At 44.3% G+C, this 27,019-nt stretch overlaps 1 protein-coding gene across 1 annotated transcript in view; it reads right to left on the bottom strand.

Annotated features, from left to right (window-relative positions):
• LOC134340289 (plexin domain-containing protein 1-like) overlaps positions 1 to 27,019 on the bottom strand; it is a 536,023-nt gene that overhangs the window by 241,295 nt on the left and 267,709 nt on the right. Inside the window, exon 5 of the mRNA XM_063037340.1 lies at positions 10,722 to 10,844. Coding sequence (XP_062893410.1) covers positions 10,722 to 10,844 — 123 coding nt within the window. The remainder of the gene's footprint in view (positions 1 to 10,721; positions 10,845 to 27,019) is intronic.

Raw genomic sequence — 27,019 nt, 5'->3', positions numbered from 1 at the left:
TGTCGTAACCTCGGGAGAACTTGCAATGTTACTGGAGAACCAGAGTATGCTGAGATGGGTCATAGTGCCAGTCAGTGACCCCACTTGCTTATCAAGCTTTTGTTCTCTTCTTGCTCCTAAGAACAATGGTTCCCAGCTGGAGATTGGGCCCACTCATACAAGCAGTCTTGCTTCATGTAATGTAGATGGTGGGCAGTGAATACCAATTGCAATGGTATCATCGTGTCAGCTCAAGGATAACCTCCTTCTATGTCTATAGGAATTGTGCTGGAGGTGGTAACAAAGATTAGCTTTAATTGTCACATGTACATCAAAACATTGAAGCATACAGTGAAATGAGTACTTTGTGTCAAATCAAATCAGTGAGGATTATACAATGCAGCCTGCAAGTGTCATCATATTTCTGGTGTCAACACGGCATGCTCAGAACTTACTAACCCTAACCTTATATCTGGAATAGAACATAGAACATAGCAAAGGCACAGATCCTTTGTGGGCTGAACCAATTAAATTAGTAATCAAATGGACAACTAAACTCTGACTAAACAATGTCCATATCCTTAAAGCCCTTAATGCTTCTGCCTGTACCACCACCCCAGGCAATGCTCTCCAGGCACCCACCACTCTCTTTGTAAAACACGTCCTCCTTATATCTTCTTTGAAATTACCCCCCCCCCCAGCTGAAATGCATGCTCTCTGGAATGTGGGAGAAAACTGGAGCACCTGGAGGAAAGTCACATGGTCACAGGGTGAACGTACAAATTCCCTTTAGACAGCGGCAGGAATCAAACCCCAGTTGGTGATCACTGGTGCTGTAAGGCAATCGCACTAACCTCTAATCTACTGTGAGTGACAGGGAGGAATGGCAGTGACTCCCCCATTGAAAGCAAAGTGGTCAATCCCTTCTTAGAGTAGACTTGCTGAGATCCAACAGAGAACTGAAACCAGAATCTTTCAGAGTGAAGCTGTTCCCTGCCTTAACTAATCACATAATCAGCCCTTTGATCCCTACACATGTTTTCAATATTGCACAGATGTGGCACAGCAATTAGACAAGAACTTTAGGGATAACATGATTTAAAAACAAATTATTTCTACTGAAAATCATCCTGTTTTCTAAAAAAAAATCACCTTTCTCCTGTTAAAGAAAGGATTACTTAAACAAATTGCTGAAACTTTTGCTTCTTGGAGCTTTGGGAGTGGGCGATTTGTTGAATCCAACTGAAGAGAGATTATTTAATTTTCTGATCTCTTTGGTCATGATGATGTCACTGCATTCCACGCCTGGGAATGTGGCACTTTTCCCCTTTTGGGAAATAAGGAGTCAAACTCTAGAGCCTGTCACTGCTCCTTACAGGTCAAACAAATTGTAATGACAGGACACAGCAGGAGAGAAAATTAAATGTTCTCTAAGCCTGATCTTTCAAGAAATATTTTTATCTTTCAAGATCTAGTTTAATCTTTGTCATTGATTTTAGTTGTCAAATCCACACCAATTTGATTTGATCCCTACAACACATTTCACTATATGTTTCTATGTACATGTGACAAATAAAGTTAAGCTTTAGCTTTATCTTTAGTTAATAATAACTAGTTTGCTTTCCAATAAGATGGAAATCCAAATTGAAAGAACCTTATTGAGTGGTTTGGGCTCTTGGCCAGTGGCCTTGGTCTTGATCAGTGTTAAAAGCATCCTGAGCTTTATATAAAGTCATATAGTCATATAAAGCCACAGATTTATCTTTATTTGTCATATAGAATGTGTTGTTTTCATCAACAGCCGATTGAGGATTGTGCTAAGGGAAGCCCACAAATGTCACCATGCTTCTGGTATCAACACAGCATGCTGATAAATCACTAACCCTAACCCATACATCTTTTGAATGTGTGAGGAAACCGGTACACATGGAGGAAACCCACGTGGTCACAGGAAAAACGAACAATCTCCTTACAGATTGGAATTGAACCCCGATCGGTGATCATTGCGCTAACTGCTAAGCTACTGTGCAGTCTGTGATATACAGTAAATCTTTGATAAGTAATATGGATCCTTGTACTCTGGTACAGAAACACAGATGATGGCAGAAGTATTTGAACAGTGATATGGGGCAACACACACAAAATGCTGGAGGAACTCAGCAGGCCAGGCAACATTTATGGAAAAGAGTACAGTCTATGTTTCAGGCCGAGACCCTTCAGCAGGTCTCATCGTGGTACAAGTATTTCACGGTATCTTGGTGCATGTGACAATAATAAAACAAATACCAATGTAAAGATAAGGGGACAGTTATGTCAAACCAAGGTACACAGAATTTTCTTGCAAAGAATGGGGACTCTCTGGAATCCTCTTCCCCAGAAAGTGTGGTGGATTCCTGTTTATTGGGCCACCAGTTAATCAGGACAGCCACCTTATTTGGGACAACTCTTGAAGAACAAAAACTAATCATGAAAATAACCAGAATTCCCTTTACTTATTTGGGACACTATACTGCTTAATTGGGACAGGAAATTTTTGCCAAACTGTTTCTTGTTCTCATCAGTCATGTGTATGGCTATTAGACGCTACACTGTGCATAGAGTTAACAGTTTTTAAATATCGTCAGTTGCGTGTGTTTGTGTTAAAAAAGCAATAATTTTTATCACTGATAGTTGGCAAAAAATAAGCAGTAAGACAATTCAGAGCTGTTCTGCTCACTGCAGTTTCAAGCATTCAGGCTTGGAGATGGCAGAAATGGCCAGGAGTGAAAATGAAATGATTTCACTGCTTTAACAAGTCAGGTAGTATGAAGAAATTGAAGGTATCAATCATCTTGAATGTCGTGATGAAATGAAAATTTGGAGGATGCAATCAATGAAAACATTGTGTGATGCCTGGTCTATTATGCACACTAGGTATCTAAACCCTAATTTTGTTCTCTAAAGACAATGAAAAGAACACAGCATCATACACTGGATGAATTCCACCATTGATGACTATTAGGAAATAAAACACAGTTTTATAGTACTTGGTGGTATTGGTAGTGCTCTAATTTGTTCTATGTTTCATTTACGTGTATAATTTGTTGCTCAGTTAAACAGTAGTTTGTCTTTTTTATAACTTTTTAACTATTTCCATAAAGCTTTGGCTAATTGGTGCAGCCGCTTAATTGGACCAAAATGTATTGATTCCAGTGTGCCCGAGTTAACCAGAATCCACTGTACTTCAACTGGACGTGGATACATTTTTGAAAGATTGGAGGTCTCAGGGCACTCCGGCACAGATAAGGAGCTAAGGTCAGAGGTAGATTTGCCTTTATCACATAGAATGGTCATGGTCAGGAAGCCCAATTCTACTCTTATTTTCTTGTATTGCTTGTGTCTGAATTTTAAAACATCATACACAATAGAATAAAGGTGTTCTGTGCTGGAGCTGAACACCTCATGGGGCACCCAATGGGGAAACACAATGACTAGCTTGCAGACACTCTGTGATGAATGACAGCAGGTTGCTTTTAGGGCAATTATATGAGAGAATTAGATTGTGCCACAGTGAAAATCTTTAAAAAGACATACTTTACTGGAAATACTCTTTCAACAAATTGATGAAAATATTTTCTCCACACTGACAACTGTTACTACCTGATTAAGTTTCAGCACTTGCAATCCAAGCAAAATTCTAGGCCAACATAGAACATAGAACATAGAATAGTACAGCACAGTACAGGCCCTTTGGCCCACAATGTTGTGCCGACCCTCAAACCCTGCCTCCCATATAACCCCCCACCTTAAATTCCTCCATATACCTGTCTAGTAGTCTCTTAAACTTCACTAGTGTATCTGCCTCTACCACTGACTCAGGCAGTGCATTCCACGCACCAACCACTCTCTGAGTAAAAAACCTTCCTCTAATATCCCCCTTGAACTTCTCACCCCTTACCTTAAAGCCATGTCCTCTTGTATTGAGCAGTGGTGCCCTGGGGAAGAGGCGCTGGCTATCCACTCTATCTATTCCTCTTAATATCTTGTACACCTCTATCATGTCTCCTCTCATCCTTCTTCTCTCCAAAGAGTAAAGCCCTAGCTCCCTTAATCTCTGATCATAATGCATACTCTCTAAACCAGGCAGCATCCTGGTAAATCTCCTCTGTACCCTTTCCAATGTTTCCACATCCTTCCTATAGTGAGGCAACCAGAACTGGACACAGTACTCCAAGTGTAGCCTAACCAGAGTTTTATAGAGCTGCATCATTACATCTCGACTCTTATAATCTATCCCTCAACTGATGAAAGCTAACACCCCATAAGCTTTCTTAACTATCCTATCTACCTGTGAGGTAACTTTCAGTGATCTGTGGACATGTACCCCAAGATCCCTCTGCTCCTCCACACTACCAAGTACCCTACCATTTACTTTGTACTGTGCCTTGAAGTTTGTCCTTCCAAAGTGTACCACCTCACACTTCTCCGGGTTGAACTCCATCTGCCACTTCTCAGCCCACTCCTGCATCCTATCAATGTCTCTCTGCACTCTTCGACAATCCTCTACACTATCTACAACACCACCAACCTTTGTGTCATCTGCAAACTTGCCAACCCACCCATCCAGGTCGTTAATAAAAATCACAAAAAGTAGAGGTCCCAGAACAGATCCTTGTGGGACACCACTAGTCACATCCCTCCAATCTGAATGTACTCCCTCCACCACCACCCTCTGCCTTCTGCAGGCAAGCCAATTCTGAATCCACCTGGCCAAACTTCCCTGGATCCCATGCCTTCAACCTTGTCAAATGCCTTACTAAAATCCATGTAGATCACATCCCCTGCACTACCCTCATCTATATGCCTGGTCACCTCCTCAAAGAACTCTATCAGGCTTGTTAGACACGATCTTCCCTTCACAAAGCCATGCTGACTGTCCCCGATCAGACCATGATTCTCTAACTGCCCAGAGATCCTATCTCTAAGAATCTTTTCCAACAGCTTTCCCACCACAGACATAAGGCTCACTGGTCTATAATTATCCAGACTGTCCCTACTACCTTTTTTGAACAGAAGGACAACATTCGCCTCCCTCCAATCCTCCAGTACCATTTCCGTGGACAATGAGGACATAAAGATCCTAGCCAGAGGCTCAGCAATCTCTTCTCTCGTCTCGTGGAGCAGCCTGGGGAATATTCCGTCAGGCCCCGGGGACTTATCTGTCCTAATGTATTTTAACAACTCCAACACCTCCTCTCCCTTAATATCAACATGCTCCAGAACATCAACCTCACTCATATTGTCCTCACCGTCTCATTGTTCCCTCTGATTGGTGAATACTGAAGAAAAGTATTCATTGAGGACCTCGCTCACTTCCATAGCCTGCAGGCATATCTTCCCACCTTTATCTCTAATCGGTCCTACCTTCACTCCTGTCATCCTTTTGTTCTTTGCATAATTGAAGAATGTCTTGGGGTTTTCCTTTACCCTACTCGCCAAGGCCTTCTCATGCCCCCTTCTTGCTCTTCTCAGCCCCTTCTTAAGCTCCTTTCTTGCTACCCTATATTCCTCAATAGACTCATCCTAACCTCATGTATGCTGCCTTCTTCCACCTGACTAGATTTTCCACCTCACTTGTCACCCATGGTTCCTTCACCATACCATTCTTTATCTTCCTCACCGGCACAAAATTGTTCCTAACATCCTGCAAGAGATCCCTAAACATCGACCACATGTCCATAGTACATTTCCCTGCAAAAACATCATTGTCATGGTCCGGTCCGTAAAGTCCGCATTCCGGTTCACAGTCCGGTCCGTGGACTCAGGACTCCGGGTCTTCCAGCTGTCCCTTGTTTGAATTAATCATAGGCACCTGATTCCTATCTTTGGGCTTGCAATATAAGTAGCCTTGGGATTGAGTGTGGGCTGTTGGTTTGTCTTGTAAGTCCCCCTTGGAGCCACCTGCTGATGGAAGGCTAGTGAAATCATTTGTGATCTCTAGGCCTGGTTGGAGGACCACTGCTTCATGGAGCCTTGTTACCACTTGTTGGAGTGTTCTTTGCGGTATGGATTTGGCTGTTTCTGGGGCAAGCTGAGTGGCTACCAGCCACTTCAAGCTAGGTAGGGATCTGGCTGTTTCTGTAGTCAGCTAAGGTTGTTGGACTCTGGGCTTCCCCAGAGCAGAGATGGAACTGTCTGTTGTTCTTTGGTGTTTGTCTCTTCTTGTCCTTGCCCCTGTGGGGTCAGCCAGGCTGTTTTGCTGTTGCCCTGCAGGGGGATCTGCCTTGTTTTGTCCTTGCCTCTGTTGGGTATGTCTGGCTGTCTGCTGTTACCTGACAGAGAGACCTGTCCCACCTTGGTGTGGAGATGAAGTTGAGTCCTGGCTTGTTGTAGGGTAAGTCCCAGCTCTGTCTATGTTCTGTCCTGTCTCATGTTTGTGTTGTGTTAAAGATGAGTCCTGGCTTGTTGAAGGTAAGTCCTGGCTCTATGTTGATGTTCAGTTCCCAGTCTGTCTCTCAGCTCCAGTCTGAGTTATTAGCCTCTGCATTTCAAGATGAAGACCCCAAGCCCGGAGGGTCCCGAGCCAGGCTCCAGTCCCAAGACCCCAAGCCCGGAGGGTCCCGAGCCAGGCTCCAGTCCCAAGACCCCAAGCCCGGAGGGTCCCGAGCCAGGCTCCAGTCCCAAGACCCCAAGCCCGGAGGGTCCCGAGCCAGGCTCCAGTCCCAAGACCCCAAGCCCGGAGGGTCCCGAGCCAGGCTCCAGTCCCAAGAACCCAAGCCTTGAGCAATGTCATGTCCTTGCCTGGTTCTGGGATCTGAGCCCGAGGCAAGACCCAGGTTCTGGGTCCTTGTCCAGTCTCGGGCTTGGAGTCCAAGCCTTGTCTCCTGGTCCCACTTTCCCTAGCCCAACCCTACGGTCTTGTCCCTGCTCCTGGTCTGAATCCTGTCATGTCTCTACTCTAGTCAAGTCCTGTTCCTTGTACTTCAGTGTCTGTCTCGCATTTGGGTCTGTTCCCGGCACCCCCATGTGACAATCATCCCAATTCACACCTGCAAGTTCTAGCCTTATAGCCTCATAATTTGCCCTTCCCCAATTAAAAAATTTCCTGTCCTCTCTGATTCTATCCTTTTCCATGATAATGCTAAAGGCCAGGGAGCAGTGGTCACTGTCCCCCAGATGCTCACCCACTGAGAGATCTGTGACCTGACTTGGTTCGTTACCTCATACTAGATCTAGAATGGCATTTCTCCCTGGTTGGCCTGTCCACATACTGTGACAGGAATCCATCCTGGACACACTTAACAAACTCTGCCCCATCTAAACCCTTGGAACTAATCAGGTGCCTGTAGGTGTGAAACTGTGGGAAAGGGAGAAATGAGCAATTGCTGGTTTTGGCCTCTGCAACCGTTTTAGAAATACTGATGGTACACATTTTAATAAGTATGCAGTGATTGCAGACATGGCCCAGAAATAAAGGGGCATTTGAGGAATCAATTATAAATCGGATTAATTTGTGTGTCACCTGCTGAGAAAGATGTGTTTGGAAACTTAAAAACTCTTTGCATAATACTTCCAAAGAAATCAGAAGTATTATAGTTTATAATCATTAGCATTATAGTTTTTATGCTTTCCCCACTACTCTCTCCCCATTTCAAATCCCAGCCCAAACTGACGGTTTACTTCCATCCACATATACTGCCTGACTTGCTGACTTCATTGAGCATTTTGCATGTGTTGCTCAATATTTTCAGCATCTGCAGAATCTCTTGTGTCCAGTCCCTCCCACTAATATAATTCTGTCCATCAGTCCTACAGACATCCCAACACTGTCCTTCCTGTGCTGCATCGCACTCTGATGTCCCAGTTTCCCATTCTCCAAAGTAAATGCCCTGTCCATCCTGTTCCACTAGCAGGAGTATAGCTCAGTGGTAGACCACTTGACTGCAGATCAAAAGCTCCCTGGTTCAAATTCAGATGCCCCCTATCTACCTTCTAGCTTCTCATAACATTAATATTACTTTAGCAAGGCCTTTTACAAAGATATGGTAGTAAACAGAATTAAACATTGGCTTTGTGGGAGAAGCCAGAGAGTGGTAGTAGATATTTGGCTCTCTGACTGGAGGCCTGTGACTAGTGGTGTGCTGCAGGGATCAGGGCTAAGTCCATTCTTGTTTGTCATCTATATCAATGACCTGGATGATAATGTAGTAATTGAATCAGCAAATTTGTGGATGACACGAAGTTTGGGGTCTGTAGTGGACAGCGAGGAATGTTATTGAAGTTTGCAGCAGGATCTGGACCAGCTGAAAAATGGCAGATGGAATTTACTTATCCAGAGATACAGTGTGAAATAGGCCCTTCTGACCCTTTGAGCTGCACCACTAGCAACCCTCTGATCTAACCTTGTCTAATCATGGAATCTTAAGTTTATCTTGGCTGGTGGGGTGGAGGCGAGTGAGAATATGCTCCCACTACCTATTAATGTTCCCAATGGCGTGCATCTCAAATAGCCTCTGACAACCAAGTCGAGTTCCTGGCCTTCATGTGTGGCTTAGCCCGTAAGATTGGTTTAATGATCTCTACTGACAGAGTCAAGAGGGTTACTGGCACCTTAAAACCAATCACTTCGGGCAGATTGTGGCTTGTTAGCTGTAGTTGGCAGCTCATCTAACAGAAGGAAACTGCTGATCTTAAACCTCCACTGCTTTGCAACTGTACCCACTCATGGGGAAGGCTTCAGGAGTAAAACCCAAGGAAAAATCCTAAGGCAGTCTCATGCTGAGTTCAGTGCTGATAGGCAGCACCTGTGATGCTGCTGGTGCCTAACTGTATCGGTCTCAGCTACTCCTTTGAATTCATTAGCTGTGTGGAGAGGGGGACATGGGCAACATGCTCCCTATATTATACTGACCTGGATTGCATATGTTGACAGCTATGGCGCAAGATCTGTGGTCAACCCTGACCAATGGAGGCCTCACTAATGATGAGACAGTTTACAATGACCAATTAACCTACTAACTTGTGGGTCTTTGAACTGTGGGTGGAAACTGGAGCACCTGGAGGAAACTCACTCATTCACAGGGAGGACGTACAACTCTTACAGATGATGTCTGAATTGTACTCCAAACTCCGATGCCCCAATCTGTAAGAGGATCATGCTAACCTCTATGCTATTGTGCACATTTAATGCAGACAGGTGTGAGGACAAGGCCGAGTTAGAATATGAAAATGATGTAATGCTGAGGCTTCATGAGGCATCTCTAAGGCCTCACTTGGAGTATTGTAAGCAGTTTTTGGCTCCCTATCTAAGAATGGATGCACTGACATTAGAGAAAGTTCAGGGAATGAAAGGCTTATCGCTGGAATTTTAAAAGAATGGGGGAATCTCATTGAAACCTATTGAATGTTGAAAGGCCTAGATAGAGTGGATGTGGAGAGGATGTTTTCTATAATGGGGGAGTCTCAGACTAGAGGGCAGAATCTCAGAATCAAGGGACGTCCATTTAGAACAGATGAGGAGGAATTTCTTTAGTCAGTAGGTGGTAAATCTGTGGAATTCATTGTCATGGGTGGCTATGAAGGGAAGTTATTGGATATATCAGCCATGATTAAATAGTGCACCAGATCTGATGGGCTGAGTGGCCTAATTCTGCTATATCTTATCGTCTTATGGTCTTAGGACTTGCATGGTGAGCAGCAAGGCATTGAGGAATACAGTAAAATAGAGGGATCAGGTAATACAGGCCCATAATTCCTGAAAAGTGGTGGCACAGGTAGATAGATTCTTAAAAGAGCTTTTAGCACGTTGACCTTCATAAATCAAAATACTGAGCACAGCAGTTGGGATGTTACGTTGAGGGTGTGCAAAGGGTTGGTGAAGCATAATTTGGAGCATTGTGTGCATCTCAGTTCACCTACCTGCAGGATAAATATGAATAAAATTGAAAGAAGGCAGAGAATTTCCAAGGATGTTGCCAGGACATGAGGACCTGAGTTAAAGGGAAAGGCTGAATAGGTTAGGACTTTATTCCATAGAGCATAGACGATTGAGGGACGATTTGATAAAGGTATACAAAATAGAGGGGTATAGATTGGGTAAATGAAAGAAAGCTTTTCCACTGTGGTAGGGTGAGATGAAAACTAGAAGCCATAGGTTAAGGGTGAAATGTTTAAGGGGAACATGAGGGGGAAACTAGTTCACTCAGTGTGATGTGATGCTGGAGTGTGCTGCCAGTAGAAATGGTGGATGTGGGTTTGATTTCAACATTTAAGAGGTTTCAATATGTACATGGACAGGAATTGTATGGAGAGATTTGATCGAGGTACAGGTTGATGGTTCCAGGTAGAATAATAGCTGAAGGACCTGTATCTGTGCTGTCGTGCTCTATGACTCTATGACTTTGCTCCTGCAGCCCTTTCCCTCCATTCCTTTCACAGATCACTTTGGGGCTGTTACAGAAACATACAGTTCATTACCATTGAGTCGATTGTGCTGACTTAATGGACATCCACTTGATTGGTGAAAACCAGGCAAATTCTAGCACTACTGACTCCCCTTATTAATCTGCATGTCTTTGGAATGTGGGAGGAAATCAGAGCACATGGAGGAAACCCATGCAGTTATGGGGAGAACTTAGTCAGCGGTGGGAATTGAACCCCAGTTGCCAACATTGTAAAACATTACACTAGTCACTATGCTACTGTGCATCACCATTACTGTTAATCCTTTATCATTAACAAATAGGTTACTGTTCACAGATTACCGTTATCAAAGTATCTGACAGTGGAATTCCTGGAGTAACTGGGATCAAAGTTGGCCATGAGTGGAGCAATGTATTGAGTGGCTGTCAGCATCCGATGGATGACATCTCCAGTGAATATGAAGCCTGAAGGAAGAAGAAAAAACAAATTAGACTCCCTTTATCCAAAGTGATTTTCCCTGGGATCCAAAGTGCAAAGTTCAAGTTCGATGTAAATTTATTTTCAAAGTACATATATATCACTGTATACTACTCTGAGATTCATTTTCAGAATCAGGTTTTATATCACTGGCATATGTCATGAAATTTGTTTTGCAGCAGTGGTACAGTGCAATACATTAAAAACTATAAATGACAAGGTATATTGTGATGCTATGGGGGGGGGGGAGGAGCAGAGGTGGGTGTGGATGACAGCCCGCCCCTGCATTTCTAATGACCAGTACTGTTTGTTGTTCTTGTATTAAAATGCTTTTATGGGAATATGGTGGGAAGTTTCAGTTCATTTATTGTGACATTTTAGCTTGGGTTATACAGTTATCTGATTGTGTATTTGTGGGTCACTCTAACTCTAACCGGGGTGTGAGATGCTCACCTCCTCCGTCTGTATGAGACCAGCAGGGTTCACTCTCCAGGTCATGGTGCCTGGTCTGCTTTGTGTTTCACAATGAAATGGTTGTTGAGTTAACGAGCTTCATCTGTCATTATGGACCAAATGTTTGCCACAATATAAATTTTGTATAAGTAGTGAAAAAAGAGACAAAAAATAGTGAGGTAGTGTTAATGGGCTTATTGTCCATTCAGAAATCTGATGGCGGTAGGGAAGAAGCTGTTCCTAAAATGCAGAGTTTGATCTTGGTGGTAGCAAGGAGAAGAAGGTATGTGGTGGGGGTTCTTTATGATGAATGCCACCTTTTTGAGGCATTGTCTTTTCAAGATGTCCTCAATGCTGGGAGGCTAGTGCCCATGATGGACCTAGCAGAGTCTACAACCTTCTGCAGCTTTTTCTAATCCCTGTCATACCAGATGGTCATGCAACCAGCTAGAATGCTCTTGCAGACATTTACAGTAAAACAAAGAAATACCATAAGATGAATAAAAAAACTACACACAGACTGACAAACAATGTGCAAAATGAGACACTGCAAATACAAAAAAACTAAAAATAAAAAAATATATATTACACAGGTTGAGTATCCCCTATCTGAAACACCAAAATCTGGAAACTTCCCATATCCAAATTTTTTTGGAGTGCTGACATGATGTCACAAATGGAAAATTTTGTGAGGCGTTGGGAAGGTTCCCAGGTACTGAACAGGTCTCTGCGCATCACAAGCAGCTCTGAAAGGTGATTTCACATATGCAATGAATAAAAGTTCATGGAAAATAGAAAAACAATACATAATTGAACAATGAAGATCTAGACATGCTCTGAAAGAGTGGATTTGTCAGCGATATGCCACTGAATGATACACTGATCATGAAATAAGCAAAGATCTATCATGACAAACTGAAAATTGAAGGTAACTGTGAATATTCAGCAGGCTGGTTACAGAAATTTAAGAAAAGACTCTGCACTACTTTTTTTAAGATTTGTGGTGATAAAGGTACAGCTGATCATGAAGCACCAGAGAAATTAATTGATAAGTTTACCAGGATTTGCCAAGTTCTTTACACAACGTACTTTTGAACAGACTTGATGAACTAGAGGTGTTACGGTTTTCTGAAGGACTCAGCGGATTTAACTCTCAAGTAAGTGGGTACGGGACATTTTCGCAACATGGCTGGAACAGAAGGAGGTGGGGTGGGCTCCAAGAAAGGCTGAAACACAGAGGATTGACACACCCTCTACCCAGTGTTATGTTTGTTTTCAATAAAGACAAACTTGGCGTGGGTTTAGATGAGAACATTTTATTATTGAACTGCTGCTGGACCCTGCACCCGCACAACCCCATCACCATAGTAGCTTCCGGTTCTGCGCAAACCCCTCGCATTGCCCACTGGGAACTGAAGTTTATTATTACGCACTGTGACGGGGTCTGAATTACCCCTATGAACTGTGCTTCTGAAAAGAGAGAGAGAAAGAGAGAGAGAGAGAGAGAGAGAAAGACTAACTGTTAGATTGTCACTTTAAGGCTCAAGACTTTCTTTTGGATTTCTGCTGAGTTGGAGAGAACCGAGCAGTTTGTAAGTTGCTATGGTGACTGAGGGTGGTGTTATTTGATGGACAATCGATGTTATGATTTTTTCGGCAGCATGTTTATACTTCTCAAGGACATTTGCCTGCTTGTACATTTCTTACACAGAGAGAGGAAGGAGGAGTTATTTGATTGACAGTTGGTACTCAGTACGGTGAGATCAATAGGAGGTCAGATGATATAGACCTCAGACACATGTTTTGGACACTGAATAAGCTTTGTTGTACCCATAGAAAAAGTGGGTTTTTTGGAGGATCGATCAGGCAGATCGATCAGTGGCTCTTTCAGTGAAAAAAAGAGGCAATGACCGGTGGGGTGTTGGCCATGTGTCCAACCTTTGCCTGGGTTGATAGCTCCACCACAGGAAAATGGTTCCCTTTGTTGTGGTCACAGTCGGTGACTTTTCAAGGATTTCGGAGGACAATGAGAAGATCGACAGGGTCAGCTCAACTGAAGACTCAAATCTCTCCCTCTCTCTCTCTTTCCATCATTACTCAACTCAATACCATGAACTGAACTGAACTGAACTGAACTTTACTCATCATCGTAAGACTGTATGTTTTTACCCCTAGACTTAAAGAAGCTTGGTTTCTCATACATATATTTCCACACTTACTGATATACTTACTTATATATAACCATTGCTAACCTGTTTGATTTATCTACATTTATATTACTGTATTGCGTAGTTACTAATAAATATTATTAGTTAATAGCAATACTGGACTCCAAAGTGTTTTCCATCTCTGCTGGTTATTTATTCCCATCACTGGGTACGTGACAGCACCCATAATAACACCTCTTCCCCCTTGACAGAAAAACAATCCCAATACTCTGCGCTCATAAACCTGCAAGGAACATTAATCCTTTCCAACAAAGATTTCTGCATTCCAAAGCCAGTCTCTTTTCTTTTTTCAACTGTTCAACATATCAGCTTCAATAGTAATGAGCATCTACAGTCCCTTTGAGGGGTCTCGGCCTGAAATGTCAACTGTACTATTTTCCATAGATGCTGCCTTGCCTGCTGAGTTTCTCCAGCGTTTTGTGTGTGTTAACTAAAATCCCTTATCCACTCAAAAACTTTCAATCAGTCTCTGAGATGGTTTAATGGTCCTTTTTGGTCTGCTATTTGTTTCCACAGGTATATTGCTTGCATTTGCTGGATTACTATCTGTGTCTTGCTTGGAAATTTGATCGTCGTGTTCATTTTTTACATATGCTGTGACATGTCATAGCTATGGGTTGGAGTCTGTGGTCGTAGATCCATGTGGTTCCTTCTCAAAAGTGTCTCTCGCTCTGTCTGGATCTGGTAGGTATGTGGAGTGACTTCCTCTTGCACGTATCCTGACATGGACCCTGTTCCAGAATTGTGAACTGGGATTCGAGTTTGATCTCCAGGCTTCAGAACTAGTAGGCTTTTCGTACACCTGTCATGATACCATTTCTCTTTTTCTTTCCCTTTCACTTTAACCAGTTTGACCTTGTGTGCTCCTGTCGGTGTCAACATGTTTTCATGCATTGGAAGGTTAGTGTGTTTGTGTCGACCCATCAGCATTTGGGCTGGTGGAAGGGCATTTTGCAGTGGCACACTTCTGTAAATTATTGGATTTTTGTGGAAATCTTCTCATGAGGCCCTTGACTACTTTGACTGAACTCGCTGGTAGGCCTTTAGGTTTTGGGTGATGTGGGCTTGAAGTTACAGGTCAAAACTCCCAAACCTTAGCAAGGGACTCAAATTCACAGCTTGAAAATAGTGGACCATTGTCTTACTACTTCAAATTGAACTCGATGCCTCACAAACACTGTTTTCAGGAAGGTGATGACTGCTTTGCTGGATGTTGATTGCAGTGTTGCAGCCTCTGGGTAATTGGAAAAGTAGTCTGTAGCAACAATATGACTCTTCCCATTACAATCAAACAAATCCACTTCAGCTTTAAAGTACAGCCTGTCTGGTAGAGGGTGTTGTATAAGTGGTTCTGTTTGCTGCTTTGGTCTGTAGATAAGGCATATTTCACATGAAGCAATGGTCTGGCTGATGTCTTGGTTCAACCTTGGCCAGTACATCACTGCATATGGTTCCATTTATTATCAGAGAATGTATACAGTATACACCCTGTATACAACGAGCTCTACATTTACACAGTGGACAGTCATTCTGAGCTGCTGGCCATCTTTTCCATATTGTATCAGCGTACTTTCATTGTTCCATCTGTTCCTGCTACTTTCCTAATCGGCACTGTTCTATCAGGAGATACTGGAATGGAGGTGACAATCATGTCAACATAGGTCTGTAGATCTGCATTAACCTCTTGGTCACTCTTTTCTTTCTTGTCAACTGCTCGAGACAGTGCATCACTAGACACTAGAATACTACAGCACAGTACAGGCCCTTCAGCCCTCAATGTTGTGCCGACCCATATATTCCTAAAAAAAGTACTAAACCCACACTACCCCGTAACCCTTTATTTTTCTTTTACCCACGTGCCTGTCCAAGAGGCTCTTCAATACCCCTAATGTTTTCGTCTCCACCACCATTCCTAGCAAGTCATTCCAGGCACCACAACCCTCTGTATAAAAAAACTTACCCCTGATGTCTCCCCTAAACTTCCCTCCCTTAACTTTGTACAAATGCCCTCTGGTGTTTGCTATTTGTGCCCTGGGAAACAGGTACTGGCTATCCACCCTATCTATGCCTCTCATAATCTTGTAGACCTCTATCAAGTCCCCTCTCATCCTTCTACATTCCAAAGAGAAAAGTCCCAGCTCTGCTAACCGTGCCTCATAAGACTTGTTTTCCAATCCAGGCAACATCCTGGTAAAACTCCTTTGCACCCTCTCCATAGCTTCCACATCCTTCCTATAATGAGGTGACCAGAACTGAACACAATACTCTAAGTGTGGTCTCACCAGAGATTTGTAGAGTTGCAACATGACCTCTCTACTCTTGAACTCAATCCCCCTATTAAGGAAGCCTAGCATCCCATAGGCCTTCTTAACTATCCTATCAACCTGTGCAGCGACCTTGAGGGATGTATGGATTTGAACCCCAAGGTCCTCCTGTTCATCCACACTCTTAAGTAACTGACTATTAACCCTGTACTCAGCCTTCTGGTTTGTCCTTCCAAGTTGCATCACCTCACACTTATCTGGATTGAACTCCATCTGCCACTTTTCTGCCCAACTCTGCATCCTGTCTATATCCTCTTGTAACCCTCGACATCTCCATCCACAACTCCTCCAATCTTTGTGTCATCTGCAAACTTACCCATCCTTCCGCCTCTTCATCCAGGTCGTTTATAAAAGTCACAAAGAGCAGGGGTCCCAGGACAGATCCTTGCGGCACTCCACTAGTCACCGACCTCCAGGCAGAATACTTTCCTTCCACTACTACCCTCTGCTTTCTTCCTGTAAGCCAATTTTTTTTCCAAACAGCCAAGGTTCCACTGATCCCATGCCTCATGACTTTCTGGATGAGTCTCTCGTGGGGGACCTTGTCAAATGCCTTGCTAAAATCCATGTAGACCACATCTACCGCCCTACCCTCATCAATTTCTTTTGTTACCTCTTCAAAAAACTCAATTAGGTTCGTGAGACACGACCTTCTCTTCACAAAGCCATGTTGACAATCTTTGAGTAGACTGTACTTCTCCAAGTGCTTGTAGATCCTATTGTTAAGAATCCTTTCCAATAGTTTGCAGACCACTGACGTAAGACTCACCAGTCTGTAGATCCCAGGATTCTCCCTATTACCTTTTTTAAACAAGGGACCTACATTTGCCATTCTCCAGTCCTCTGGCACCTCCCCTGCAGCAAAAGAGAATTCAAAGATCATAGCTACTGTTCCAGCGATCTTTTCTCTCACTTCCTAGAATGGTTGGGGGTGGGAATCAAATTAAAGAGGCTAGGCGAGAGGAGGTTAGTTCACAACAGGGGGATGGGAACAAGTGCAGAGAGGCAGAGGGGTGTAAAGTGAGGGTAGAAGCAAAAAGTAGGAAGGTGAAAAGTAAAAGTGGCAGGCCAGCAAATCCAGAGCAAAAATCAAAAAGGGCCACTTTTCAACATAACTGTATAAGGGCTAAGAGTGTTGTAAAAGCAAGCCTGAAGGCTTTGTGTGTCAATGCAAGGAGCATTCATAACAAGGTGGATGAATTAAAAGTGCAGATTGTTATTAATGAATATGATATAGTTGGGATCACAGAGAATGGCTCCAGGGTGACCAAGGATGGGAGCTCAACATTCAGGGATATTCAATATTCAGGAGGGATAGACATGAAAGAAAAGGAGGTGGAGTAGCATTGCTGGTTAGAGAGGAGATTAACGCAATAGAAAGGAAGGACATTAGCTGGGAGGATGTAGAATCGATATGGGTAGAGCTGCATAACACTAAGGGGCAGAAAACGCTGCTGGGAGTTGTGTACAGGCCACCTAACAGTAGTAGTGAGGTTGGGGATGGTGTTAAACAGGAAATTAGAAATGCGTGCAATAAAGGAACAGCAGTTATAATAGGTGAATTCAATCTACATATAGATTGGGTGAACCAAATTGGTAAGGGTGCTGAGGAAGAGGATTTCTTGGAATGTATGCAGGATGGTTTTTTGAACCAACATGTTGAGGAACCAACTAGAGAGCAGGCTATTCTGGACTGGGTTTTGAGCAATGAGGAAGGGTTAATTAGCGATCTTGTCGTGAGAGGCCCCTTGGGTAAGAGTGACCATAATATGGTGGAATTCTTCATTAAGATGGAGAGTGACATAGTTAATTCAGAAACAAAGGTTCTGAACTTAAAGAAGGGTAACTTTGAAGGTATGAGACCTGAATTAGCTAAGATAGACTGGCAAATGACACTTAAAGGGTTGACAGTGGATATGCAATGGCAAGCATTTAAAGATCGCATAGATGAACTACAACAATTGTTCATCCCAGTTTGGCAAAAGAATAAATCAAGGAAGGTAGTGCACCCGTGGCTGACAAGGGAAATTAGGGATAGTATCAATTCCAAAGAAGAAGCATACAAATTAGCCAGAAAAAGTGGCTCACCTGAGGACTGGGAGAAATTCAGAGTTCAGCAGAGGAGGACAAAGGGCTTAATTAGGAAGGGGAAAAAAGATTATGAGAGAAAACTGGCAGGGAACATAAAAACTGACTGTAAAAGCTTTTATAGATATGTGAAAAGAAAAAGATTGGTTAAGACAAATGTAGGTCCCCTACAGACAGAAACAGGTGAATTGATTATGGGGAGCAAGGACATGGCAGACCAATTGAATAATTACTTTGGTTCTGTCTTCACTAAGGAGGACATAAATAATCTTCCGGAAATAGTAGGGGACAGAGGGTCCAGTGAGATGGAGGAACTGAGGGAAATACATGTTAGCAGGGAAGTGGTCTTAGGTAAATTGAAGGGATTAAAGGCAGATAAATCCCCAGGACCAGATGGTCTGCATCCCAGAGTGCTGAAGGAAGTAGCCCAAGAAATAGTGGATGCATGAGTGATAGTTTTTCAAAACCTTTAGATTCTGGACTAGTTCCTGAGGATTGGAGGGTGGCTAATGTAACCCCACCTTTTGAAAAAGGAGGGAGAGAGAAACCAGGGAATTATAGACCAGTTAGCCTAACATCGGTGGTGGGGAAACTGCTGGAGTCAGTTATCAAAGATGTGATAACAGCACATTTGGAAAGCGGTGAAATCATCGGACAAAGTCAGCATGGATTTGTGAAAGGAAAATCATGTCTGACGAATCTCATAGAATTTTTTGAGGATGTAACTAGTAGAGTGGATAGGGGAGAACCAGTGGATGTGGTATATTTGGATTTTTAAAAGGCTTTTGACAAGGTCCCACACAGGAGATTAGTGTGCAAACTTAAAGCACGCGGTATTGGGGGTAAGGTATTGATGTGGATAGAGAATTGGTTGGCAGACAGGAGGCAAAGAGTGGGAATAAACGGGACCTTTTCAGAATGGCAGGCAGGGACTAGTGGGGTACCGCAAGGCTCAGTGCTGGGACCCCAGTTGTTTACAATATATATTAATGACTTGGATGAGGGAATTAAATGCAGCATCTCCAAGTTTGCGGATGACACGAAGCTGGGCGGCAGTGTTAGCTGTGAGGAGGATGCTAAGAGGATGCAGGGTGACTTGGATAGGTTAGGTGAGTGGGCAAATTCATGACAGATGCAATTTAATGTGGATAAATGTGAGGTTATCCACGTTGGTAGCAAAAACAGGAAAACAGATTATTATCTGAATGGTGGCCGATTAGGAAAAGGGGAGGTGTAACGAGACCTGGGTGTCATTATACACCAGTCATTGAAAGTGGGCATGCAGGTACAGCAGGCGGTGAAAAAGGCGAATGGTATGCTGGCATTTATAGCAAGAGGATTCGAGTACAGGAGCAGGGAGGTACTACTGCAGTTGTACAAGGCCTTGGTGAGACCACACCTGGAGTATTGTATGCAGTTTTGGTCCCCTAATCTGAGGAAAGAAATCCTTGCCATAGAGGGAATACAAAGAAAGTTCACCAGATTGATTCCTGGGATGGCAGGACTTTCATATGATGAAAGACTGGATCAACTAGGCTTATACTCGTTGGAATTTAGAAGATTGAGGGGGGATCTTATTGAAACGTATAAAATCCTAAAGGGATTGGACAGGTGAGATGTAGGAAGATTGTTCCCGATGTTGGGGAAGTCCAGAATGAGGGGTCACAGTTTGAGGCTAAAGGGGAAGCCTTTTAGGACCGAGATTAGGACAAACTTCTTCACACAGAGAGTGGTGAATCTGTGGAATTCTCTGCCATAGGAAACAGTTGAGGCCAGTTCATTGGCTATATTTAAGAGGGAGTTAGATATGGCCCTTGTGGCTAAAGGGATCGGGGGTATGGAGGAAAGGCTGATACAGGGTTCTGAGTTGGATGATCAGCCATGATCATACTGAATGGCGGTGCAGGCTCGAAGGGCCGAATGGCCTACTCCTGCACCTAATTTCTATGGTTCTATGTTTCTATGTTTCCCACAGCAACCTGGGGTATATCACGTCAGTCCCTGGGGACTTATCAGTCTTGATGTTTTTAAGAAGATCCAACACTTCTTCTTCCTTAATCTCCACATTGTCCAGCACACAGGCCTGTTCCATTTTGACCTCACCCTGATCAATGTCCTTTTCACTTGTGAATACTGAAGCAAAGTATTCATTTAGGACCTCCCCAACCTTCTCCACCTCCAGACACATGCTGCCTTCTTTATCCTTTAGCGGCCCCACCTTCATTCTTGTCATCCTTCTGTTCTTCACATACGCATAGAACGCCTTGGGATTCTCCTTAATCCTACATGCCAAGGCCTTATCATGCCCCCTTCAAGCTCTCCTAAGTCCTTTCTTAAGCTCCTTCCTGGCTACCCTATATTTCTCATGATCCCCTCCTGCTTCCTGCTTCTTATATCTAACATATGCTTCCTTCTTCCTCTTGACGAGTTGCCTCATGTGTTTCGTCAGCCACAGTTCCCTTTTCCTATCATTTTTTCCTTATCTCAGTGGGACAGACCGATCCTGAACCCAGCACAAGTGGCCCCTAAACTTCCTCCACATTACTTCTGTACTTTCACCCTTGAAGCAACACACATCAAAGTTGTTGGTGAACACAGCAGGCCAGGCAGCATCTCTAGGAAGAGGTACAGTCGACGTTTCAGGCCGAGACCCTTTGTCAGGACCAACTGAAGGAAGAGCTAGTAAGAGATTTAAAAGTTGGAAGAGGAGGGGGAGATCCAAAATGATAGGAGAAGACAGGAGGGGGAGGGATGGAGCCAAGAGCTGGATAGGTGATTGGCAAAAGGGATATGAGAGGATCATGGGACAGGAGGCCCAGGGAGAACGACAAGTTGGGGGGGAACCCAGAGGATGGGCAAGGGGTATAGTCAGAGGGACAGAGGGAGAAAAAGGAGAGTGAGAGAAAGAATGTGTGTATAAAAATAAATAACATATATAGGGACTGGACATCCATGGTGAAAATAAAGCGGTGGGGGCCAGGGAACTTAAAATCATTGAAAAGTTTGTCCAGTCCCTATATATTTCCATCCCGCATCAGGAAGGTCTCAAAGCTCTCCGCTTCTTTTTGGATTCCAGACCTAATCAGTTCCCCTCTACCACCACTCTGCTCCGTCCAGCGGAATTAGTCCTCACTCTTAATAATTTCTCCTTTGGCTCCTCCCACTTCCTCCAAACTAAAGATGTAGCTATGGGCACCCGTATGGGTCCTAGCTATGCCTGCCTTTTCGTTGGCTTTGTGAAACAATCTATGTTCCGTGCCTATTCTGGTATCTATGCCCCACTTTTCCTTCGCTACATCGACGACTGCATTGGCGCTGCTTCCTGCACGCATGCTGAGCTCGTTGACTTTATTAACTTTGCCTCCAACTTTCACCCTGCCCTCAAGTTTACCTGGTCCAATTCCGACACCTCCCTCCCCCTTCTAGATCTTTTTGTCTCTATCTCTGGAGACAGCTTATCTACCTATGTCTACTATAAGTCTACTGACTCTCACAGCTATCTGGACTATTCCTCTTCTCACCCTGTCTCTTGCAAAAATGCCATCCCCTTCTCGCAATTCCTCCGTCTCCGCCGCATCTGCTCTCAGGATGAGACTTTTCATTCCAGGACGAGGGAGATGTCCTCTTTTTTTAAAGAAAGGGGCTTCCCTTCTTCCACCATCAACTCTGCTCTCAAACACATCTCCCCCATTTCACGCACATCTGCTCTCACTCCATCCTCCCGCCACCCCACTAGGAATAGGGTTCCCCTGGTCCTCACCTACCACCCCACCAGCCTCCGGGTCCAACATATTATCCTCCTTAACTTCCGCCACCTCCAACGGGATCCCACCACTAAGCACATCTTTCCCTCCACCCCGCTTTCCGCAGGGATCTCTCCCTACACAACTCCCTTGTCCACTCGTCCCCCCCATCCCTCCCCACTGATCTCCCTCCTGGCACTTACCCTTGTAAGCGGAACAAGTGCTACACATGCCCTTACACTTCCTCCGTTACCACCATTCAGGGCCCCAAACAGTCCTTCCAGGTGAGGCAACACTTCACCTGTGAGTCGGCTGGGGTGATATACTGCGTCCAGTTCTCCCGATGTGCGGCTGGGTGATATACTGCATCCGGTGCTCCCGACGTGGCCTTCTATATATTGGCGAGACCCGACGCAGACGGGGAGACTGCCATATACAGCGGCCATCGTTGTAGCGGCCATCGTCGGAGTGGACTGAGTCAGAGTGGGACAGCTTTGGCTCAACAGGCAGAGGCCAGGGTAGGTTCCAGTAAGTTTTTTTTGTCCAGATTGTTTAGAGTAGAGAGAATGCCAGGCAGGATGTTGGAATGCTCCTCTTGCAGGATGTGGGAAGTCAGGGAGCCCTCCGGTGTCCCTGACAACGACACCTGCAAGAAGTGCATCCAGCTGCAGCTCCTGACAAACCGCATTAGGGAACTGGAGCAGGAGCTGGTTGACCTGCGGATCATTCGGGAGAATGAGGAGATTATAGATAGTAACTACAGGGAGGTAGTTACGCCAAAGGAGCAGAGGACAGGAAATTGGGTCACTGTCAGGCGAGGGAAGAGGAAAGGGCAGGCAGAGCAGGGTTCCCCTGTGGCCATTCCCCTCAACAACAAGTATACAGCATTGGATACTGTTGGGGGGGATGACTTACCTGGGACAAGCTGCAGCAGCCGGATCTCTGGCTCTGAGTCTGGCTCTGCAGTGCAGAAGGGAGGGGGGAAAAGAGGAGAGCGGTAGTGATAGGGGACTTGATAGTTAGGTGCAGATAGGAGGTTCTGTGGTCGTGACAGAGAATCCAGCATGGTTTGTTGCCTCCCGGGTGCCATGGTCAAGGATGTCTCTGATCGATTGCATGACATTCTGAAGTGGGAGGGTGATCAGCCAGATGTCGTGGTGCACATCGGTACCAATGACAGAGCAAGGAAGAGTGAGGAGGTCCTGGAGAGTGAGTATACAGAGCTTGGTAGGAAGTTGAAAAGCAGGATCTCGAGGGTGGTAATCTCAGGATTGCTACCTGTGCTAGGTGCCAGTGAGGGTAGGAATAGGATGCTCTGGAGGATGAACAAGTGGCTGAGGAACTGGTGCAGGGGGCAGGGTTTCAGATTTCAGGATCATTGGGACCTCTTCTGGGGCAGGTGGGACCTGTACAAGAGAGACGGGTTACACTTGAACTACAGGGGGACCAATATCCTTTCAGGGAGGTTTGTTAGGGCTATTGGGGAGGGTTTAAACTAGATTTGCAGGGGGGTGGGAACCAGAGTGCCAGAGCTGACAGTGTGGCTGGGGTGAAAATAAATGATGTTAAAAGTTCAAGCAAATCCGCTAATAGAAGGGTTGTGAGTGGTGGTAAAAATCTTCTGAGGTGTATATATTTCAATGCTAGGAGTATTGCGGGGAAGGCGGATGAATTGAGGGCGTGGATTGACACGTGGAATTATGACGTTATAGCAATTAGTGAAACTTGGCTACAAGAGGGGCAGGACCGGCAGCTTAATATTCCAGGGTTCCGATGTTTCAGATGTGATAGAGGCAGAGGAATGAAAGGTGGGGGAGTAGCATTGCTTGTTAGGGAAAATATTACAGCAGTGCTCAGGCAGGACAGATTAGAGGGCTTGTCTACTGAGTCCTTATGGGTGGAGCTGAGAAACAGGAAAGGTACGGCCACATTAGTGGGATTGTATTACAGACCACCCAATAGTCAGCGAGAATTGGAGGAGCAAATCTGCAGACAGATAGCAGGCAACTGCAGGAAACATAAAGTTGTGGTGGTAGGGGATTTTAATTTTCCATATATTGATTGGGACTCCCATACTGTTAGGGGTCTAGATGGTTTAGAGTTTGTAAAATGTGTTCAGGAAAGTTTTCTAAATCAATATATAGAGGGACCAACTGGGGGGATGCAATATTGGATCTCCTGTTAGGAAAGGGGTTAGGACAAGTGACGGAAGTCTGTGTAGGGGAGAACTTTGGTTCCAGTGATCATAACACGATTAGTTTCAACTTGATCATGGACAAGGATAGATCTAGTCCGAGGGTTGAGGTTCTGAACTGGAAGAAGGCCAAATTTGAAGAAATGAGAAAGGATCTAAAAAGCGTGGATTGGGACAGGTTGTTCTCTGGCAAAGATGTGGTTGGTAGGTGGGAAGCTTTCAAACGAGAAATTTTGAGAGTGCAGAGTTTGTATGTTCCTGTCAGGATTAAAGGCAAAGTGAATAGGAATAAGGAACCTTGGTTCTCAAGGGATATTGCAACTCTGATAAAGAAGAAGAGGGACTTGTATGACATGTATAGGAAACAGGGAGTAAATAAGGTGCTTGAGGAGTATAAGAAGTGCAAGAAAATACTGAAGAAAGAAATCAGGAGGGCTAAAAGAAGACATGAGGTTGCCTTGGCAGTCAAAGTGAAGGATAATCCAAAGAGCTTTTACAGGTATACTAAGAGAAAAAGGATTGTAAGGGATAAAATTGGTCCTCTTGAAGATCAGAGTGGTCGGCTATGTGCGGAACCAAAGGAAATGGGGGAGATCTTAAATAGGATTTTTGCGTCTGTATTTACTAAGGAAACTGGCATGAAGTCTATGGAATTAAGGGAAACAAATAGTGAGATCATGGAAACTGTACAGATCGAAAAGGAGGAGGTGCTTGCTGTCTTGAGGAAAATTAAAGTGGATAAATGCCCGGGACTTGACAGGGTGTTTCCTCTGACCTTGAAGGAGACTAGTGTTGAAATTGCAGGGGCCCTGGCAGAAATATTTAAAATGTCGCTGTCTACAGGTGAGGTGCCAGAGGATTAGAGAGTGGCTCACGTTGTTCCGTTGTTTAAAAAAGGATCGAAAAGTAATCTGGGAAATTATAGGCCGGTAAGTTTAATGTCGGTAGTAGGTAATTTATTGGAGGGAGTACTAAGAGACAGAATCTACAAGCATTTGGATAGACAGGGACTTATTAGGGAGAGTCAACATGGCTTTGTGCGTGGTAGGTCATGTTTGACCAATCTATTAGAGTTTTTTGAGGAGGTTACCAGGAAAGTGGATGAAGGGAAGGCAGTGGATATTGTCTTCATGGACTTCAGTAAGGCCTTTGACAAGGTCCCGCATGGGAGGTTAGTTAGGAAAATTTAGTTGCTAGGTATACATGGAGAGGTGGTAAATTGGATTAGACATTGGCTCAATAGAAGAAGCCAAAGAGTGGTAATAGAGAATTGCTTCTCCGAGTGGAGGCCTGTGACTAGTGGTGTGGGCCACAGGGATTAGTGCTGGTCCATTGTTATTTGTCATCTATATCAATGATCTGGATGATAATGTGGTAAATTGGATCAGCAAATTTGCTGATGATACAAAGATTGGAGGTGTAGTAGACAGCGAGGAAGGTTTTCAGAGCCTGCAGAGGGACTTGGACCAGCTGGAAAAATAGGCTGAAAAATGGCAGATGGCGTTTAATACAGACAAGTGTGAGATATTGCACGTTGAAAGGACAAACCAAGGTAGAACATACAGGGTTAATGGTAAGGCACTGAGGAATGCAGTAGAACAGAGGGATCTGGGAATACAGATACAAAATTCCCTAAAAGTGGTGTCACAGGTAGATAGGGCCGTAAAGAGAGCTTTTGATACGTTGGCCTTTATTAATCAAAGTATTGAGTATAAGAGCTGGAATGTTATGATGAGGTTGTATAAGGCATTGGTGAGGCCGAATCTGGAGTATTGTGTTCAGTTTTGGTCACCAAATTACAGGAAGAATATAAATAAGGTTGAAAGAGTGCAGAGAAGATTTATAAGGATGTTGCCGGGACTTGAGAAACTCAGTTACAGAGAAAGGTTGAATAGGTTAGGACTTTATTCCCTGGAGTGTAGGTAAATGAGGGGAGATTTGATAGAGGTGTATAAAATTATGATGGGTATAGATAGAGTGAATGTAAGCAGACTTTTTCCACTGAGGTAAGGGGAGAAAAAAAACAGAGGACATGGGTTAAGGGTGAGGGGGGAAAAGTTTAAAGGGAACATTAGTGGGGGGCTTCTTCACACAGAGAGTAGTGGGAGTATGGAATGAGCTGCCAGATGAGGTGGTAAATGCGGGTTCTTTTTTAACATTTAAGAATAAATTGGACAGATACATGGATGGGAGGTGTATGGAGGGATATGGTCTGTGTGCAGGTCAGTGGGACTAGGCAGAAAATGGTTTGGCACAGCCAAGAAGGGCCAAAAGGCCTGTTTCTGTGTTGTAGATTTTCTATGGTTTCTATGGTTTCTAATACCCCACCTCCCCCTCGTACCCCATCCATTATTTATTTTTATACACACATTCTTTCTCTCTCTCTCCTTTTTCTCCCTCTGTCCCTCTGACTATACCCCTTGCCCATCCTCTGGGTTCCCCCCCCCGCCGGCTTTCTCCCTGGGCCTCCTGTCCCATGATCCTCTCATATCCCCTTTGCCAATCACCTGTTCAGCTCTTGGCTCCATCCCTCCCCCTCCTGTCTTCTCCTATCATTTTGGATCTCCCCTGCCCCTCCCACTTTCAAATCTCTTACTAGCTCTTCCTTCAGTTAGTCCTGACGAAGGGTCTCGGCCTGAAACGTCGACTGTACCTCTTCCTAGAGATGCTTCCTGGCCTGCTGCGTTGACCAGCAACTTTGATGTGTGTCGCTTGAATTTCCAGCATCTGCGGAATTCCTGTTGTTTGTGTTTCACCCTTGAACATCTGTTTCCAATTTATTCTCGCTAGTTCCTGCCTCATCCCTTCATAGTTAGCCCTTCCCCAGTTAAGCAGTTTCTCATTTTGTCTGTTTTTATCCTTTTCCATAGCTATGCTGAAGCTAAGGGAGTTGTGGTCCCTCAAGAAATGTCGCACCTGTTTGTTTTAGGGCCTCTTCATGTTTTCAATGGCTGATGTCTTTCTCAAGTCGGGCTTCACTCCCTCTTCAGATGTAACATCTCCCTCAAAGATCAGTGTCTTAACGCCGAATTGACATCACATTTCTCTTCATTGAATTTTAAGTTGACATTCTGTGTCACATCAAGTACTTGTCTCAGTCGTGTATCATATTCATGATTAGTGGACCCCCAG

This window comes from Mobula hypostoma, chromosome X1, assembly GCF_963921235.1.
Source record: "Mobula hypostoma chromosome X1, sMobHyp1.1, whole genome shotgun sequence".
In the NCBI taxonomy this organism is placed as follows: domain Eukaryota; kingdom Metazoa; phylum Chordata; class Chondrichthyes; order Myliobatiformes; family Myliobatidae; genus Mobula; species Mobula hypostoma.
This window is presented reverse-complemented; position numbering and strand designations above follow the sequence as displayed.